Consider the following 18,494-nt stretch of genomic DNA (forward strand, 5'->3'; position numbering starts at 1 on the left):
CACGCCTGTGAAATCAACAAAGGTAACTAAACTAGTAAGAACTGGAGTTCAGTCTTCACGGAAGCCCTTAACTAGCTCTGAGGAATTCTGATCTTTTCAGGAAGAAATTTTTCAATCAGCAGAACAATGTGAAGGGCTATTACTAAGACTCAGTCAGAGAGAAGCCTGAGAAAAATGAAACTTCTAGGAGTGAAGCCTGAGACCCAGGCTCCCATAGCCTCACTGTCAATTAGTTCTTTAGGGCCAACGGTTGGACTTGTTTTTTCTATTTCACAATCTTTGTCAAACCAATTACTAGGGTCTGGGAACCATATTTGCTGTAATTATTACAGTTACTGAGACTAAACTAATCACATGGTGGATTTTTTTCAGCTATGAGATCCAGGTAAGTCTTCTACCATAAAAAAAGTCACATAATAAGTCTATTCCAGAGGACAGCAAATTAGCACCCTTACTTACCTGCTATTCAATACTCCTAAGATTTCAAAGATGATGAGCTCAAACATGGTACAAGAAAATGCAAATGTCACAGAGAAGATCACCTGTACGACATACTGACGTACCTGTTAAAAACCAAATAGAGACCAAAAGTCATTTCCTTGTTTGAAGTATTGAATTGATAATCTTCCAGTTACAAGCCAGAAAACTAATCTTGAAGAAATTCTTAAGTCATTGGAAGCAGGGCCACAACAGTAACTTGCCTGGAGCTAAAGAGACAGATGAAAGTAACTGGTGTTCTGAATCACGGGTCACTATTACCATCATCCTCTTGTGGATGGAGAATTAAAGCAAAAGAAGATGAAGTGACAGGGTCAGAGCAGCACTTAGAACTCCTGACGCACACTGACAAAAAACTGACAGGTTTATATATATATAGGTTAGTGCTAAAAGGGTCTCTTTAATACTCTGCAGACCTTGGACCAGTTCTGGAACCTCCCTTGGCGGACCTTAATGTATTGAGCAGAACAGAATCTCTAGAGTCCCAGGCTTTTTCAGACAACAACTTAAACTCCCTGGGGAGGTTTAATGGAGAACATCCTAGAAATGACTCAAATAGTTTATAACCATTGAGCTTATTACTAAATGAGGAGGATTAATTAGGAAATGTCCAGTCCAGGCTGGTGTTTTTCTGAATTCAAGGCTTAAGATAAGAACCAGACCAGCCTTAGGATTTTGGTATTAACTTAGGATGTAAGATTGGTTGTTAACATTGAAGGTCAGGTACCCAAATGAATGGGCACATTTATGAGACATTATATGTTAAACTCTGTCCCAAAGAATAACTATCCGCTCTGGTGTGTATCCTGACATGACTCAGGCATGACATTTCTGGCTCTTGCCTTCTGGTCTATAGACGCGACTTACCTTTTTTGAAAAAGAACCCAACTAAACCAAATCATATTTTCCAATTTAAGAATTATATCATGCTCTTTTGGCAAAAACTTCCTATCTTGGAAGTGAAGATGGCCTTTCCTTAATGGAGATATTTTTCTTGCTCCATTTTAAAACAATCTAAATTCATACAGTATTAGCAAAATTCAAATCCTCCCTTCTCACCTCGTAGTCCTTAAATAGTTGGCGCATGAAGAAAAGCCACCCAAATCCAAAGAAAAGTATCTGGAGGAGAAAGGAGACAGAAGGTCAATATATACAATCTTTGAGAAATACCTTATACAGACCAGTTTATGATAAAAGGTCTGCTAACCAGACAAGTTATTTCAGAGATTAAACATAAGATCTACTTATCAGAGTCTTCAACATTAGGAGTAGATGCTCTGGGAGTAGAGGTTGAAATGCTCTTCAATTTTTGAAATTATCTGTGTTTTAGAATGTATGTTGGGGGCAGTTGTTTTTTTGGTGAGGAAGATTGGCCTGAGCTAACATCTATTGCCAATCTTCTTCTTTTTGCTTGAGAAAAACTGGCCCTGAGCTAACATCCGTGGCAATCTTCCTCTGTTTTGTTTGTGGGATGCTGCCTCAGCATGGCTTGCTTGATGAGTGGTGTGTAGGTCCGCGCCCAGGATCCGAACCTGTGAATTCTGGGACGCAGAAGTGGAGTGTGTGAACTTAACCACTACACCACTAGGCTGGTCACTAGAATGTGTTTTAAGTTAGAGGAAAATTAAAGTATATATTTTTTCCTGTAATCTTAAAAAATCATTTTATAAGCCAGAGAAGTTAGCAAATAAAAAAGGAGCCAGTGAAACTTGCTTCTTACAGATGATCCCCGTTTGCAAGTAGTTAAAAATACAAAACAAAACAACTTCATGGGAAAGGAGTTAAGATTTAAAGAAAAAGAAGGAAAGTAGTAGGAAGACATATTTTTTATATGTTTTCCTTTATGGAGCTTTCTTAGCTCTCCACTATCCTGCCTAATCCATATTGAGTGGTTTCCATCTCAGTGTAAGGCCAAGAGATTGCTGGATCCCACTTTGTCAGTTTTGGTTCAAGCTGGCATCAGAGACAGTAGCCACACGACAGCTCTGTTCAGTGTTCTAAAGCTGGTTTGTTTTTCATTGGTAAATAGAACCTTCTCTATATACACACATACTCAGATACAATTCCTCTTTTTTTCTTATAATGGCTAGGAACTTTATCCAAGAATAAAATTCTCGTATGCCTTCCCATGGACTTTAGGAGCAAGTGTGGGCTCTTGAGCATGATTTAGCAGAGACGCCTCCTCCTCTTGCTGTGTCCTGCCTACCCACCAAACTCATATTTTCAGCCACATGGAACCGCCTTTGGTTCTTTAGACACAGCATTCTTTCATATCAAGACCTTTGCAGATGTTGTCCTCTGACAGGAGCTTCTCTGCAGTCCCCTCCCTACTTAACCTACAGATCTTAACTTAATTATTACTACCTCTGAAGGCCTTCTCTCACCTCCTAAATAAAGATAAACTGCTCTTTTTATATAATCCTATATATAGGATTTCCCTTAACAAAACACTTACCATACAGTTTTTTAATGTCTCATCTAAATACATACATTTTTTTAGACATCAGATTGTAAGTTCTGTGAGGATAAGGATCATGTTTCTCTCGTCAATCTTTGTATCCTCAGCACCCAGCACAATGCCTGGCACACAGTAGGCTCTTCATAAATGTTTGCTGAATGGATGAATGGTCCATAGGCAAAGACGGTTTATTCTTCAGGAATATTCAATCTCAATTTTTTGGTAATAATTTCAATGTGCTGTGTTAGGTGCTGGGAATACAAAGATGAATAAGATAGTCATCACTCTCAAGGAGCTCAAAGTATAGCAGTGAAGACACTAAATACTTATAACATAATATGGGACAGGCAATGATAGAGATATGCACATGATATTGTAAAAGAATATGAAAGAGAGAGACCAAACCAATCTGTAGGGGGTTAGGACAGATTTTCTGGAGAAGATAATAACTTAGCTGAAGGAGGTTTTAATCTTGGGGTTGAAACCTGATATCATGTACAAATTCTGGGATTATATGCATTTTTCTAGAGAGTGGTTCCCAGGTATTCACCACATACTCAGAGGTTTCCACTACCCTAAAATATTAACAAACCACTCTCTTAAAGGATGAAAAAGAATTAGTTAGGTAAAAGATAGGGGTTGGAGGTAGGACGACAGGACTTTCTTTCCAGACAGCAAAGAGCATAAGTAAAGGCACAGAGGTAAGAAATAGCATGGTATATACTAGGAACTACACTTGGTTTGGTGCTGCTTGAAGATAAGATTCAAAGAAGGAAGTGGTTAAAAATGAGGCTAGAGAGGAGGAGCAGAGGACCAATGACCGAGAGACCTCAAGGCCATCCTAAGGAACTTTGATTGCAGTCTGTAGGTGATGAGGAGTCATTTAAGAAGAGAAAAGACATGGCCAGGTTTATTTTATATAGAGTACTATGGCGGCTATGTGGAAGGTGCATTTGAAAGAAACAACAGGGTAGAAGGAGAAACATGATAAGAGGCTGTTGCAGCAGTCCACATGAAAGGTGACAAAGGCCTGAATTAAGACACTGGTGGTTGACCAACTGGGAGAAAATATTCACAAATCATTTATCAGACAAGGGGTTGATCTCCAAAATATATAAAGAACACATACAACTCAACAAAAAACTCCACAAAAAACCTGATCTAAAAATGAGCAGAGAAAACGAACAGACATTTTTCCAAGGAGGGTATACAGATGGCCAACAGACACACGAAAAGATGCTCAACATCACTAATTATTAGGGAAATCCAAATCAAAACTACAATGAGATATCACCTTACACAGGTCAGAGTGGTTATAATTACCAAGACAAAAAACAACAAATGTTGGAGAGGTTGTGGAGAAAACAGAACCCTCATACACTGCGGGTAGGAATGCAAATTGGTGCAGCCACTATGGAGAACAATACGTAGATTTCTCAAAAAATTAAAAATAGAAATACTGTACGATCTAGCTATCCCACCACTGGCTATTTATCCAAAGAACTTGAAATCAATGATCCAGAGAGACTTATGTACCCCTATGTTCATTGCAGCACAATTTACAATAGCCAGGATGCGGAAACAACCCAAGTGCCCTTCTACAGATGAATAGATAAAGAAGACGTGGTACAGATATACAATGGAATACTACTCAGGCATAAAAAAGACAAAATTGTCCCATTTGCAACAACATGGATGGACCTGAAGGGTGTGATGTTAAGGGAAATAAGCCAGACAAAGAATGACAAATACTGGAGGATTTCACTCATATGTGGAAGATAACAAATGCATGGATAAAGAGAACAGATTAGTTGTTACCAGAGAGGAAAGCGGTTGGGGGTGGGCGAAAGGGACAAAGGCACACATATGTATGGTGATGGGTAAAAATTAGACTACTCCGGGTGAGCATGATGAAGTATATTCAGGAATTGATAAACAATAATGTACACCCCAAATTACACAATTTTATAAATCATTACAACCCCAATAAAATTACTTAAAAAAAAAAAAGACTGGTGGTTGGACAGGAAGCTACAGGTTTGAGTACTCAGAAGGTAAAATCAGCAGGGGGGAATCAAAGATGACTAGTTTGGAATACAGGATGAAGAGTGAGGCCACCCAATTTATGTAAAGAATATTGGAGGAAGAAAAGATTTGGGAATGGGGGTGGTGGATAGGAAGATGACGAGTTCACTTTTAGACATGCTAAGTGCCTGAGAGCCATCCAGGGCAAGATAAAAGCCAGATGGTGAAGGCAAGGCTGAGATACATCTAAGAGTTAAAACAACCAAAGGACATGAGATCACCCAGGAATAGCATGTAGAGTGAAGAGACCAATATGCCAAGAAGAAAACACTAGAGGATAGGAATGGGAAGAGACCAGGAAGGAGACAGAGAAGGAATGATCAGAGAAATAAGAGACACTGGGAGAGTATGGTATTATGAAACCAAGGCAATAAAGTTTAAAGGAATGTTTAATGAAGCAGAGAGGAACAATAAAACCAGGACTGAAAAATGTTCACAGGATTTGGTAACTCAGAGGTCAATTCTGACCTTAAGGAAAACAGTTTAAACAGTGTGATGATGGAGGCAGGAACCAGACTGTAGTGAGTTGGGGGTGAATGGGGAGTGAAGCAGCAGAGACAACAAGCACAAACTACCCTAGGGAGAGCCAAGATGAGAAAGAGAAAATATTAGATAGCCCAGAGAAGAATGTGGGGCAAAGGGAAAGTTTATGGGCCAAGGGGAAGAAAGCAGTAGTGTAAGGGGATAAACAAACATGAGAAGAACTGATGGGACACTGGAAGACGAGTTGATAATGTTAGTATTTTATTATTATTAGCAGCAGCTACCCTTTATTGACCGACCATTGACTATAGTTTAGGAGCTCTAAGTGGTTAGAGTTGTAATCTCATTAAATCATAAAAATCTGATAAGGTAGGCTTGATTGTCCTGGTTTCAGAGAAAGCTGAGGCTTACAGAAGTTAATCCACTTAAAGTAAGAGTCAGAATCAGGATTCAATCTGAAGTCTGTGTGACTGACTCCAAAGCTTGCACTTTTAACCACTTCACAATAAGCTGCTCCAAGATCAAAGTCAAAGGTGGAGAGGATGGCCTTAAACACGAGCAGCAAGGTTATTTGCTAAGAGTAAGAGAGGTGAGGATAGAAAAAGGGGCTTTGAGAAGAACAATAAAGGCCCAGAGAAATTATGAGGGGAACACAACAAGTAGCTGATTCCAGTCAAGAAAAAGAAATATTCAATGAGCTGAGGGTGTCCATAAACTGATGGCGTCGGCAATGCGCACAGTTGTGTGGTTTTCTACAGCAGCCTCAGGCCCCTGAATTAGTAGTGGACAAACTATGGCAGTGATACAAGTGTGGACTTCTGTATGTAGATAAAGAAATAAGAAGGTATGAGAAAGTAGCTTGGATCCATGAATTCGGATGGAGTAGAAAGGAAAGGGATGAACAGATCGAGAGAAAACACCCCTAGACTACCTAGGAGACCCTTTGGCTATTATGAATCACTACCAGTGGAGACATTTAAATTCAGAGTTTAGAGATCATGTTTACATGACTTATGAAGCTGTGACTGAAGTTGGAGACGCTGGACATTTAGGACTGGGAGTGGTGTGTATGGTGGAGATGGATGATAAAAAGGAAAATAATATCTATCACCAAGATCACCCTGAAATGAGACTTTAGACAAGGAAAAGAAAACAAGCGAAAATGATTAGTCTATATGAGGAGATGGGAAATGGATAAAAAAGAGAAAGAGACACATACTTTTAATCTTTCATTGTGGGCTCCTTTCACACTGACAGATTTAAAAAGACTTTCATACAACTCATATGAAAAAAAAATAACTGGAGAATTCATTAAGTCCAAGATAAATATAAATTCTGGCAAGTTACAGAGGATCTATAAAGCATGTGGAAGAAAAAAGCAATTTTGAACAGTGTGGCAAATAAAATAGAAGGTGCACAACTTCTTACTCAAAAAAGAGAATTAATATTTTTAAAAGTGTGCAGTGTTGACCTTGGGACTTAGAGTGCACTTTGGAACTGACAAGTCTTATGACTGTATAGAAGGCTCTTCATTTCATTCACTTCATTCAGCTGCTTTTTACAAAAATTACTTCTACACTGAAAATTAGTTACTGATGAAAAAAAAAGACAGCCATTGGCAGGACAGTTATTAATGAACTGACTGGAAAAGACTCTTTTGGGATCATTTATTTACCCTTTTATTCATTTAACAAATATTTATTAGTGCCTAATAGGTCCTAGGATAGAATGGTGAACAAAAGAGCATGGACATTGCTCTCAAGGAGTTTATAATCTATGGAGGAAATAGACAAGAAATTACGAAACAATGGATAGTGTTGTTATAAGGGAAGTGGGCAAAAGGTATTATGGAAGCATGTGTAGGGACATTTAGTCCAGTCTGGGAGAGGCTTCTTGGATGTCCTGCTGAGCTCTGAAGGCTGAATAGGTGTTAGCCAGGAGAAAGAAGTGGAGGGGTAAGGGAAGAAAAGTCCAGAATGAGAGAATGGACTATGTGGAAATCTGGAGGCAAGATAGCGCAGCCAGGTTAAGGAACTAAAAGAAGTTTAATAAGGCTATAGTATAAAGTGAAGTGAGGACATGGTGAGAGCCAAGGCTGAAGCGGTTAGAGCAGGGTCTAATCATAAGGGATTCTATAAGCCACAGTAAGGATTTAACTTTATCCTGTGGCATGGTGAGCAATCAAGACACCAAATGTTGCCTGAGGCTGACCATCTTCAATACATGACCTTGGATTTCAGATTTCATTTCAAATAAATCTTTCAGTTCATACAAAACGGGAAAAATGAGGGGGAGGTGTTGTTTTCAAGGTAACCACACTTCTCTAAAGAGGTGCTTTTTATAAAATAAATATTTACTAGGCCTCTACTATGTGCCAGCAACTGATCTAGATGCTGGGGAATATACCAGAGAATAAGAGAACATCCTGGACCTCATGGAGTGTATAGCTGACAACACACAAATAAACAATAGTGATAGATGCCAAGAAGCAAATAAAACAGAGAAATAAGACAGACAGTGGCTGGAATGGGGGGCTACTTTGACTGGGGGTAAGGAGTCAGGTAAAGCCTCTTTCAAGTGAGATTTTTACAGATACCTAAACGATGATGATGACATAAATATTTGGACAAAGGACATTCCATGCAAAGGATTCTTTGGGTCCTGGTTCCCCATTTGTAAAGAGCAGGTTTGAGAATGAAATTTAATATTGCATGTGAATGCATGTGTGAAAGTTAAAGTATTATACGATTATAAGGCATAAAAGATTAGAAAGCCACTCTTTTGGTTCAACTTATCGATCAAATATAAGTGTTGAAAATCTTAGAGGCTACAGTGCAATGCCAACTTACCGACATTTTATTCTGCATGAAAAAAATGCTGCTTAAATATTGTCATTCTTCCTGAGTTGGTACTAGGCCTAAAAATAATCCTGAGCTATCACCAAGGGCAACAAGAAGACTTAGAAAAGTTTTAAGCAAGAGAATTACATGTCCAGATTTTGGTACATTGATACATTTGAAAATTATGCAGCCAATAAAAACAACAATTATGAAGACTATGCAAAGGATGGTAAATGAAAAACGTTATCGTATTAGGGTGTTCCTTGTTTCATACTTTCTTAACTGTTGTAATAAAAGTTTTTCAAGAGACAAGGACAATGTTCTACTCTATGGACAGAAGCATTAGGATGAAGCAACACGAAAACTGGATCAAAAACCAAAGATTTAGTACTTTGAATCCCCAAAAAGGGAACCATTTCTATCATTCACCATTTGAAAAAAAAGGAACAATTATGAAAAACTTTAAATAATTGGAAAAATGGGGGGATCAATAATTAGGTAGTCGGAGCTTCTACAAATATTAACAGTTGGCCAACAAATATTTATTAGGTGCTTGCATTTGAAGGGAGGACACAGCTATGAACAACACAGAATCCCCCAAAATGAATTCATAAACAAATGCATAAATGATATCTGTGCTATGATAAATGCCATTAAAAAAATAAAATAGAGTAACAACAAATGACACGGTAAAAGCAAGGGGCTCACTAGACGAAGCGTCTATAGAGCAGGGACAGTCAGTGTCTTATTTATGTTTGTACCCTCAAAGCTTCATATAATGGTCGATGAGGTGGTTGACCGTACGAATGAATGGTGGCCAATCGGGAAGGAAGGAGGGTCAGAAAAAGATCCGAAAAGCGTGGGCAGCAAACGGAGGTTAAAGGATGAGGTGTCAGTACACAAACGAAACCTGACAGTACTTTGAAGATCTCTGAAGTGACGGCGGTAAATTCCTCCGCACCCGGATTCAGGATTTGACAAGTAACCAGCAAAGCCCCCACGTGTCCTCGGGAGCCAGCCCTAATTGGCGTGCCGCGCACCCCGCGCCCGGAACCAGTCTTCCCCAATCCATGGGTCAGCAGCGCACAGCAGAAGCTTCGGGGCCCGCTCCCTTCTCGCGACACCGGCTGCGAGTGCTGAGGCCACCTGACCCCTTCCAAAGTGGACCGGAAAGCGGGGGGATGGAGGCTGGGTCGGGGCGCGGACCGCCGCAGGACGCCTCCCCACACCAAAGGTGGAGGGTAGCGGACACAGCAAATCCCACACCCTCCGGTACCGATGAGCTCTGGGTGCCGATGAGGCGGGTGCAAGCCGCGGGCAAGGAGAGCAAGATCCCGGGCCAGCCCGCATCGCTGAGGCCCCGCGAGGACGATTCGAGAAAGGGAGGCTGAGGGGTCCCGGGACGGGAGGCAGTGGCTCACCTGGGAGGTAATCATGATGCTGGAGTCGATCAGGAAACTCATGGCGAAGTATCGGGAGGGCTCGTGCCTCCGCTTCTCACTCCTCGAGGCCGAGGCACGCTAGGGCCACCGGACCCCTCACACAGGCAGCCTCCGCCCGGGAGCCACGGCAGGTACCGCGGATCGCCAGCCCGACGCCATTAAGCTGCGCCACAGCCAGCCAATCAGCGACTACATCCAGCACTTCCCGCCTCGGGCTAGAGGGGGCGGGGAGGACGCGAGGCGCCTGGGAGCTGCGGCAGCGGAGGCGGGGCCAGGGAGAGGCCGTTCTGGGGGCGGGGCTTAATTAGAGGCGGCCTAGCTCAAAGGGACAGGATGCGATAATGTGGTCTGAAAATCCAAAAGCAGATGTAATGCGAGGTAGCATTTCCATTTATAAGGGACCTGAGCTGATATCTTAAGTGGGAATTCCATTTTGTAATGGTCATACCTAGTAAGATGAAGTTAATAATAATGATTATTATGAGTTACACCAGAGGTCAGGCATTGTGTTCTAAATGTTACAACTTATACTCGGCTCCACAAACAACTGCACAAGGTGAGGGAAGAGTGGAAAGGGAGGTGAGATTTGAGCAAATATAGCTAATCAAGTAAATTTCTGATGTTAAAAAAAGCACACCAGCTATAGTAGGGGAGTGGGAATCGCATTATACTTAGTATCCTTTAGACCTCGCCTAGAGAACTGCACTATTTGCACCACATTTTTAGGAGGCACATAGACGTACTGGAGCTTGCTCAGAGGAGAGTCACCAGATGAGAACCAATGAAAGGAACTGAAGAAAGAAGACTCAGGAACAGGATAGCTATCTTCATTTGAAAGAATGGGTAGAATTGATATGGCCCCAAGAGATATTTGTAGGACAAAGGACTAGAAGTTAAATGAAGATGGATTTAATTCACAACAAGGAATAATTCTTTAAGAGTCTGAAAATGAGTTATTTTAGGAAATAGTTCCCCCTCCCCATGTTGCAGTTGCTCAAATGTAGATTGAATCACTGCTTCATCCATTCCATACTCCTTTCCTGAAGGCTTAATGCACTGCTGTAGGGCTTATCCTTTCCCACCAGGGCTCTAGTTTGTGCTTGTAGTCCCTGTGGTCTCATAGTCCTAGAAGCTGGCTCCAGCTGGGGGCAATCACCCTGGGTGGGAGGGGCTGCAGTCAAGCACAGCCTTGAGGAAACCTGGCATCCAGGGCCCGAGTGCTTAGACTACTGCAATCTGAGTAACTGAGACTCACAAAGTTGTTACACACGAGGGAAGCTGTCTCTCTTTCTTAGAATTGAGCTCTACCATACTCATCAGCCCAAACTACCTATCAAAATGTCCATTCTCTGATCCAGAATGCCAGGGAGCAGGGGGGCAGCTCTACTGCAGGAGATTCTTAAACCAGAGAACTTTGTGTCCCTGGCTACATCTATCAGGGAAGCAGGTAGACGCCTACAAGATATGCACCTACAGGCATCTACCTACACATGATGAGTTAGAATCTCATCTGAGATACAAGGCTGTGTGCTGGTGCAGAATGCTGGGAGAACCTGTCAAGGCAAACAGTTTACCTTGGTGGCTTACTAGGGTGCATGGTAGGGATCAAGGTCTTAGTGAACCTGGCAAAGCAAAGAAAGGTATACAATCCCTACTGGCCCCTGGCCTGTGCAAAGCTTTGAATGACACTGTTCAGGATTCCCCCTACTCTACTACCTGTATTTAGATCAAGGACAGGACTGGGTGACCCAAGGAAATGCTATACCCTGCTTTTGATTGCAGGATGTCTCTAGAAACCTTCTCACTAGATTAATCTCCAATGACTCTCCTCTCAAAGCAGGTCTCTTTCCTGGTGGTGGTGGACTCTGATACCAAAATGTCTTGTCTTCCCACCCCTACCCATGGTACTGTATTCTCAATCCACTCCAGCTGCTGCTGTCCTGTTCAACAGTGAGATCTTCTGCTTATACCTCCGTGAACTGTCAAGCCACCTGGGCTCTGACTGAGCTCCCAGTTTGTGTCACATTTTTCAAGGGTGCTTTTCAAAATATTTCATGTTCATAACTACTGGCTGTTGTTTACCATTCACCTGGAGATTGACAGCCAGATGGATCTGCTGTTAAAGAGTCTACTGACAAGAAGATTAATCTATGTCCCTTTGACTGGTGTTTGCTCACACCAGTTTACTGCACTCTTTTTCATAGCAACGACAGTGTTGATACTTCCTATCTTCTCACAACTTCCAGTACCATCCACATCCTGACAGCTAGTGATATTCCCCTCTTCCTCCAAATTCATACAAAAGACTGAGCCCAGGAGTTGACACTAACCGTGGATCTCTGGAAAACACCCTAGTACCACTTCTCCATGGATTCACCTAGCACCTGCCCATGTCAGTGGCTAGATGACTTCTGTTAGGGACTTTCTTTCTAAACCTTTTATTGTGATACAGGAGTAGATTTACATGCAGTCATAAATTTGGGATCTTTTGAGACATAAAACATCACTAATTCCATGGCATCCTACTCCAGTTGCCTCCTTCAACATATAGCCATCCTATCATGTAGCTTGCTTTGCTATCCAGGTTCACTGAGACTTTGAACCCCACCGTGTACTCCAGTAAACCACTAAGGTAAGCTGGCCAGGAAACCCAAATATTCAGAGAGGAGGCACTTGCCTCCCAGTGGTCCCTTGGACAGCTTCTATACTTGGTGCCTAGAGAGTGTATAGGTACAGTTTTCTCGAAGCATGGTTCTCTAACAGCTTGGGAAGCTTGTTTAAAATGTAGATTCATAGGCCCTAAGGCAGACCAGTGGACTCGAGATTTCTGAGGGTGGCTCCAAGGAATCTGCATATTTTTTTTTGAGGAAGATTAGCCCTGAGCTAACATCTGCTGCCAATCCTCCTCTTTTTGCTGAGGAAGACTTGCCCTGAGCTAACATCCATGCCCATCTTCCTCCACTTTATGTGTGGGACGCCTACCACAGCATGGCTTGCCAAGCGGTGCCATGTCCACGCCCAGGATCTGAACCAGCCAACCCTGGGCCGGCAAAGCAGAATGTGCGAACTTAACTACTGCGCCACTGGGCCAGCCCCAGGAATCTGCATTGTTAACAGCTTCCAAGGAGATTCTTATACACACTAAGAGAACTAGTGGACTGGTTGTGAGAATCTGCTTCCCACCTCAAAGTCTTCCTAGAATGAGTAAGGGCCTTCACATGGGGAAAGGTCAGCTCTGATTTGCTTGGAGAAAGGGGAACTGGAGCCAGAGTGGTGCTAGCTACGCTCTGTGTTTGGTTTTGTTCGCTAGGCATGCTCACTCTATAGCCTGAGCACAGCCTAACAACCACTTGTGCTGTGGCTCAAAAATTCCCCTAGCCTCATCTTCCTTGACTCTAATTTGAACCTCTTCCCTACTTGTTCTCCACTCTTCCAGACCTTCTTGGCTGTGCACTTTAGTTCCTTCCTCTTACACAGCCTCATGTTGGATATGTTGACCTTGGCACTGACCTGATATGGACCTAGGATGCCCTGTCCAGGGCCTTGGTTGGTTCAGACGAGTTAGAGATAACTCTGAATCAAGAGCTTGGTTGTCCTTGAGGCCGTGTTCCTCAGGAATGCAGAAGCATCAAACAGCTGTGCGCCCCTGTGCAAGTTACTTAACTCTCTGTACCTTATTTTCCTCATGGGGATAGTGATAGTAGCTTATCTCATAAAGTTATTACAAGGATTAAATAAGTAATACACTTAAAGCCCTTGGAAAAATAAGTACTTTATAGTTAGTATGTAATTATTTTTATCTATTATTATGAATTTACATTCAGTTTCCTTTCATCATCAATCAGTTTAAATGTATGTTTAAAATTTCTTGTCACCAATTATTCAAATTGGACTAAAAAGACTGATGACTGTATATCCCAAATTTGGAAAGACTCAGAGGCATTATTTAAAATATATAACATTAAAACATTTTTCCATTTATTAAAACTAATTTGGGGATTCTTATTAATATAATTATCATACATAATTAATTTGATCCATGTAATTTGTGAGTAAAAGGGAAGAATACATAGAGAGGAAATTTAGAATTGAATATATAAATTGAAATTCATAAATAAAAGTAAAAGGTGTGAATACTCTTACCATAAGAACTGTTCTGAACTTCTCCACATTTAAATTTGGGTCTCCTGCCCTCTGGTCCTAGGCTAGCCAGAAAGTTCTCTCTACCTCTCCACCATTTCCTTCTTTAGGCCTAACCTCTTCTTGGGATGACTAACAGTGGGAACATCCCCTCGTATTAGAGAAGCTCCTGCCTTTATACCCTGGTTCTGATTTACCGCCATGACTTTGGTAGGATGTTCACAAAGGAACTCTATACTGGTGTATTTCCAAACTCTGGGGTATTCATTCTTATTCTTGGTTACTCTGTTACACACCCACACCCATGTATATATACTTTTTTATTTTCTCAAAAATGGATACAAGTAGCATAATATTTTGTTATATACTTTTTCACTTAGAAATATATCATGAACATTTTCTCATACCAAAGATTTTACAACTTTTTCATTGACTCAGTAGTATTCCATCATATGATTATGCCATGATTTATTTAACCAGTCTTCTTTTCAAAAACTTTTCTGCTATAATAATATTGTGATGAAAAATTTGGCCTTCAAGACACATTTATCTAAGTCTTTAAGTTTCCCTGGGCAAGGGGCAGTCACTATGTCTGTGACCCAGCAAATCTGGAGACACACATCCAGCTCTTCCAAGGTTGGTTCCAGCAGCAGCCTGAAGCGGGACTGTGGCTCCAGTGGCAGCCTGAGGTGGGTCTGAGAACTTCTGGAGATTAGCAGGTGGCTAATGACTAATAAGAGAACAGGCCTCCCTCCTAGCGAATGCTTCCCAGAAAATCTCAGAGGTTTTGCTTGAGCTCCTCACTTGGAGGGGACCTGAGGGGAAACATCATAGCACTTGATTCTAGTCTGACAGCTCTCTTCAAAGAATGCTTTCAGTCAAACCTTATCTTTCTCTTGAATAATCTGGAGGTAAATGGTGGACTAAGGGTCTGCAAGAATGTTTTGGGGACCCCTTTTTTTCTATATAGCAACTCTGAATTGTTTGCTCTTCGTTCTACTCTTCAGAATATGTAGGCACTGAGTATCCATTGTCCTTGGTTCTGTGGCCTTGACTGAAATGCCAAGACATAGGAAATATTTCATTTTAACTTTCCATTACATGTCCATTAAGTCAGACTTGTAAATCATACTTGGGTCCTCTATATTTTTGTGTTCTATTTGTTTGTCAAGGACTGAAGGAGGCATATTAAAGTCTCTTACTACTATTATTTTTCTGTCCATATCTCCTTGTATTTCTGAAGGCTTCATATAATCTGATGCCTTATTTTTCAGTGCAAATGATTCACATTATGTCTTTGTTGCACATTATATTTTATATCAATAAAAATAAAATTTTTTTTTGGTTTAATGATTCTACGCTCCTATTTTGCAAGTCTGATTTTAATTTTTCATTTTTTCTGTTTTTTTTTTTTTTTTTTTTGCTATGTGGACTGAGTGTTCCTTAATTTTTTTCCTAGTACTTTGCAAGGCATACATTTTGTTTTAAAATAACACGTGCAACCCTATATTTTTCTAACTACTGACATAGAGAATAAAATAATCTCTTTGTAAGTTCAGTATCTCAGGGCACTTCCACGTCCTCATAGTTCTCTTTCTCCCTTACTTCTTCCACCTCACACAGTTCCCAAGTTTATGTTGGTATAATCTGGGATTTTAAGCCTTAAAAAAATTACAGTGTGTTAAGAATTATTTACGACATTTGTATTCTGTTTCATAACTCTACTTACTACAGTTAAGTTTAATTCATTTTATGCTTAATGTCTTCAGTATTCATTGCCAGCCTTTTTTATACTTTGCCTTCTTGAGATCTTTTTAAAAATTCTTTCTCTTTTGGATTGAGTGGATCATGAAATAAATTTTTCTTTAAAGAAAAGTTTGCAGATATTTTGAGTTTTTGTATACTTGGGAATGCCTTTCAATTGCCTTCACTCATGAATGAAATTTGGCTTGTTGTGGAGTTCTTGGCTTAAACTTTTCGTTCTCAATATTCTACAGATGAGCTATTCTCCTCTGAAATTTAATATGTTATGGAGAAGTATGAAGCCAGCCTGATATTTTTTCCTTTGTAGGTAACAATAAACATCCTGTTCATCACAGTTGGCACAGAGGGACTAACTCCATATTGAGAGAGATGGATGAAATTGAGAGCCATGAGTTTTTGGTTTCTTGTCCTCTGCCTAGCTTCTCTTTTCCTTTAGAGCTATTACTAATCCCCATGACCAACAGTGGCATCTGAGAGGGAGGAAGAATCTCTCCTCTCTACCCCTCCAGACCAAGTGCTCAAATCCTTCCCTTAAATCTCTGTATCCCAGCTGAGTCTAAGGCACATCGTTTAATAACAAGACTACGCTAAATGACAGTAATTACATCACATAGAATAATATTTATGATGGCGATGATAGCTAGTAGCTAATACTTACAAAGCACTTATTATGTGCCAGGTACTGTTCTACGATCTTGACACGTACCAACTCACTAACTCCCTTAGTTCCTGACTTGCCTTCATATGGCAGATGCTATCGGTCCCTTATCTTTTGGAAGCTGTTGAGCACACTGGGACTCTGGAATTCAGGCTTAAGAGACAAGGCTCAGACAGAGAAAAGAATGCCCTTTTCTTCCTATTTAAGGCTCACCTTCCAAGTGCTCTTTTTTCATCCTAGAATCTTTCTCTTTTCAGGATTTGACATTGAAATAGCCATTCTCTTCACAGAAAACTTCACCTCCTATGGACAGGCTGTGATCCCACCCTGTGTTCACAAGTGGACAAGAATGTGAAAATATAATTGTTCATTAGCAGTACACAAACCATAGCAGAGGTTGTTTTCTTATATTTCTAAAATTGTAGGATTACGTCTTTATACTTGAATCAAAATTTATCTAGATTTTTTTTTTCTGGTACATGGTGAATTCCTTCCAATTTGCAGTTTCAGGTCTTTTATCAGCTCGAGGAATTTCCTCCCATTATATCTTTCACGCTTGTGGTTCAGTTGTCCTGACTTTCCTTCGGGAACACCCATATCTATGTGATTGATTTCTATTGCCTTCTTTCCATATCTATTATCTCCTCTATGATAATTTCATTTGTTTGTTCTGCCTCTTGACATTCTGGGAGGAATTTCTGATGTTGATTCTTTACAAAACTCATTTGGGTTTATATGTTGCTAATTCTACTCTTTATTCTTCTAAAATTCTGCTGTGACATTGTTTGCTAACTCTGCCAGCTCCTTTTCCAACTCAGTCTATTATCTTATTACCTTGCATTTCATCTCTTATTTTACAGAATTCATGTTTTCTTCAAATTTTTTTCGAGAGCACAAAACAGATTTTATGCTTACTTTATTTTTCTAAGTAAATATCTTTTGAAATTATTCTGTGCTTCTACTTTTGATGTCCATTGTTTTCTTCTCACATCTCTGAAACCTTTCATAGACTCCAGTCTCTGTTGTTATTTTCCTTGTCTGTTACTCATCTGTAAAGATGAGAGTCTTATCTGTCAGGGTATATGTGTAGGACCTAACTAGAGACGGTAATTAGGTCAACAGGATTTTTAAAAAGTCAAAAGAAGGGTCTTTGACTACTGGATAAGTAAGTATCTAAAAAATATTTAAAGAGAAGACAACTAGTCTGTAATTCAAGAAAGATATAGAGTTGTCCTAGAAATTATTGCTTCACTCTGATACAATCATGAAAAGAGAAATTGGAGAAAGTTGAGGTTCTGATCTGAGGGACATTACAGATGTCCATATTTATGGTCATACCATAAGAACACCCCTTGTCATTATGTCTGCCTTAAAGGTGTGATTGAGCATTTTTTGTTACATTATATTCTCTTGGTTCAGTTCACTTACATTTATTGGATCTCATCCATTTTCTGTTGATTTTATTAGTCTAACTCAATTCTGGAGGTGCCTCATTCTTTCTTCAATTTACAGATCTAGCCAGTGTAGAGGTGATAACTGTAGCAAATGAGAAAGATAGAAAAATGCAACTGGAAAACTTCGATGAATTAGAAAAACTGAACTGTTTTCAGAAAAGCTGAGTGTTAGAGGAAAACAGAAGCTAGAGGAAAAACAAAAAGAAGCCAAAACTCCATCCTGGCCAAAGGAATCATGACCAGACATTATTCTTGGCTGAGGGCTTCCTTGATAGTGGCAATTGTACAACAATCTGGAATTTGTATCATAATTATCATTTGTTGTTTAAATCCTGCCTACTTCCAAGAAGCATTTGGAGCAGATTCAAGGAAATCATTAAAACAAAAAAAAGGAGCCCAAATAGATGTCTTTACCTTAAATCACGTTCTTCTCTAGTTTATTCTCTCCACAGTAGTTGGAGCAGTCTGAGGGAAAGTGACCAATAAAATAGGATGAAAGTGATGGTATGTGACTTCTAAGGTTAGGTCATGAAAGACATTGAAATTTCTGCCTTGATGTCTTGTATCATTTGCTCTGGGGGAAACCAGCCACCAGCTCATGAGGACCTGGAAGCAAACTCATGGAGAGGCCCAAGTGGGGGAGAAACCAACAGCACCAACTTGCTAGTCATG

At 40.4% G+C, this 18,494-nt stretch overlaps 1 protein-coding gene across 6 annotated transcripts in view; it reads right to left on the reverse strand.

Moving 5' to 3' along the window:
• The window catches only part of GPR89A (G protein-coupled receptor 89A), a 52,230-nt gene extending 42,178 nt beyond the window's left edge, over nt 1-10,052 (reverse strand). For 4 of the 6 annotated variants that reach the window (XR_011439264.1, XR_001380817.3, XM_023641314.2 and 1 more), the window contains exons 1-3: nt 9,786-10,041; nt 1,558-1,617; nt 460-563 (exon numbers count right to left, since the gene is read on the reverse strand). Coding sequence is in view for 4 of the 6 variants with exons in the window: in XM_023641314.2 (XP_023497082.1) it covers nt 460-563; nt 1,558-1,617; nt 9,786-9,827 (206 nt within the window). In the remaining 2 variants the exon portion in view is untranslated. Of the gene's footprint in view, nt 1-459; nt 564-1,557; nt 1,618-9,785 lie in introns of all 6 variants that reach the window. The other 2 variants (XM_014739894.3, XM_001499085.7) reach the window with 1 other exon arrangement.
• Nucleotides 10,053-18,494: the final 8,442 nt, after the last annotated feature.

This window comes from Equus caballus, chromosome 5, assembly GCF_041296265.1.
Source record: "Equus caballus isolate H_3958 breed thoroughbred chromosome 5, TB-T2T, whole genome shotgun sequence".
NCBI classification, from domain to species: domain Eukaryota; kingdom Metazoa; phylum Chordata; class Mammalia; order Perissodactyla; family Equidae; genus Equus; species Equus caballus.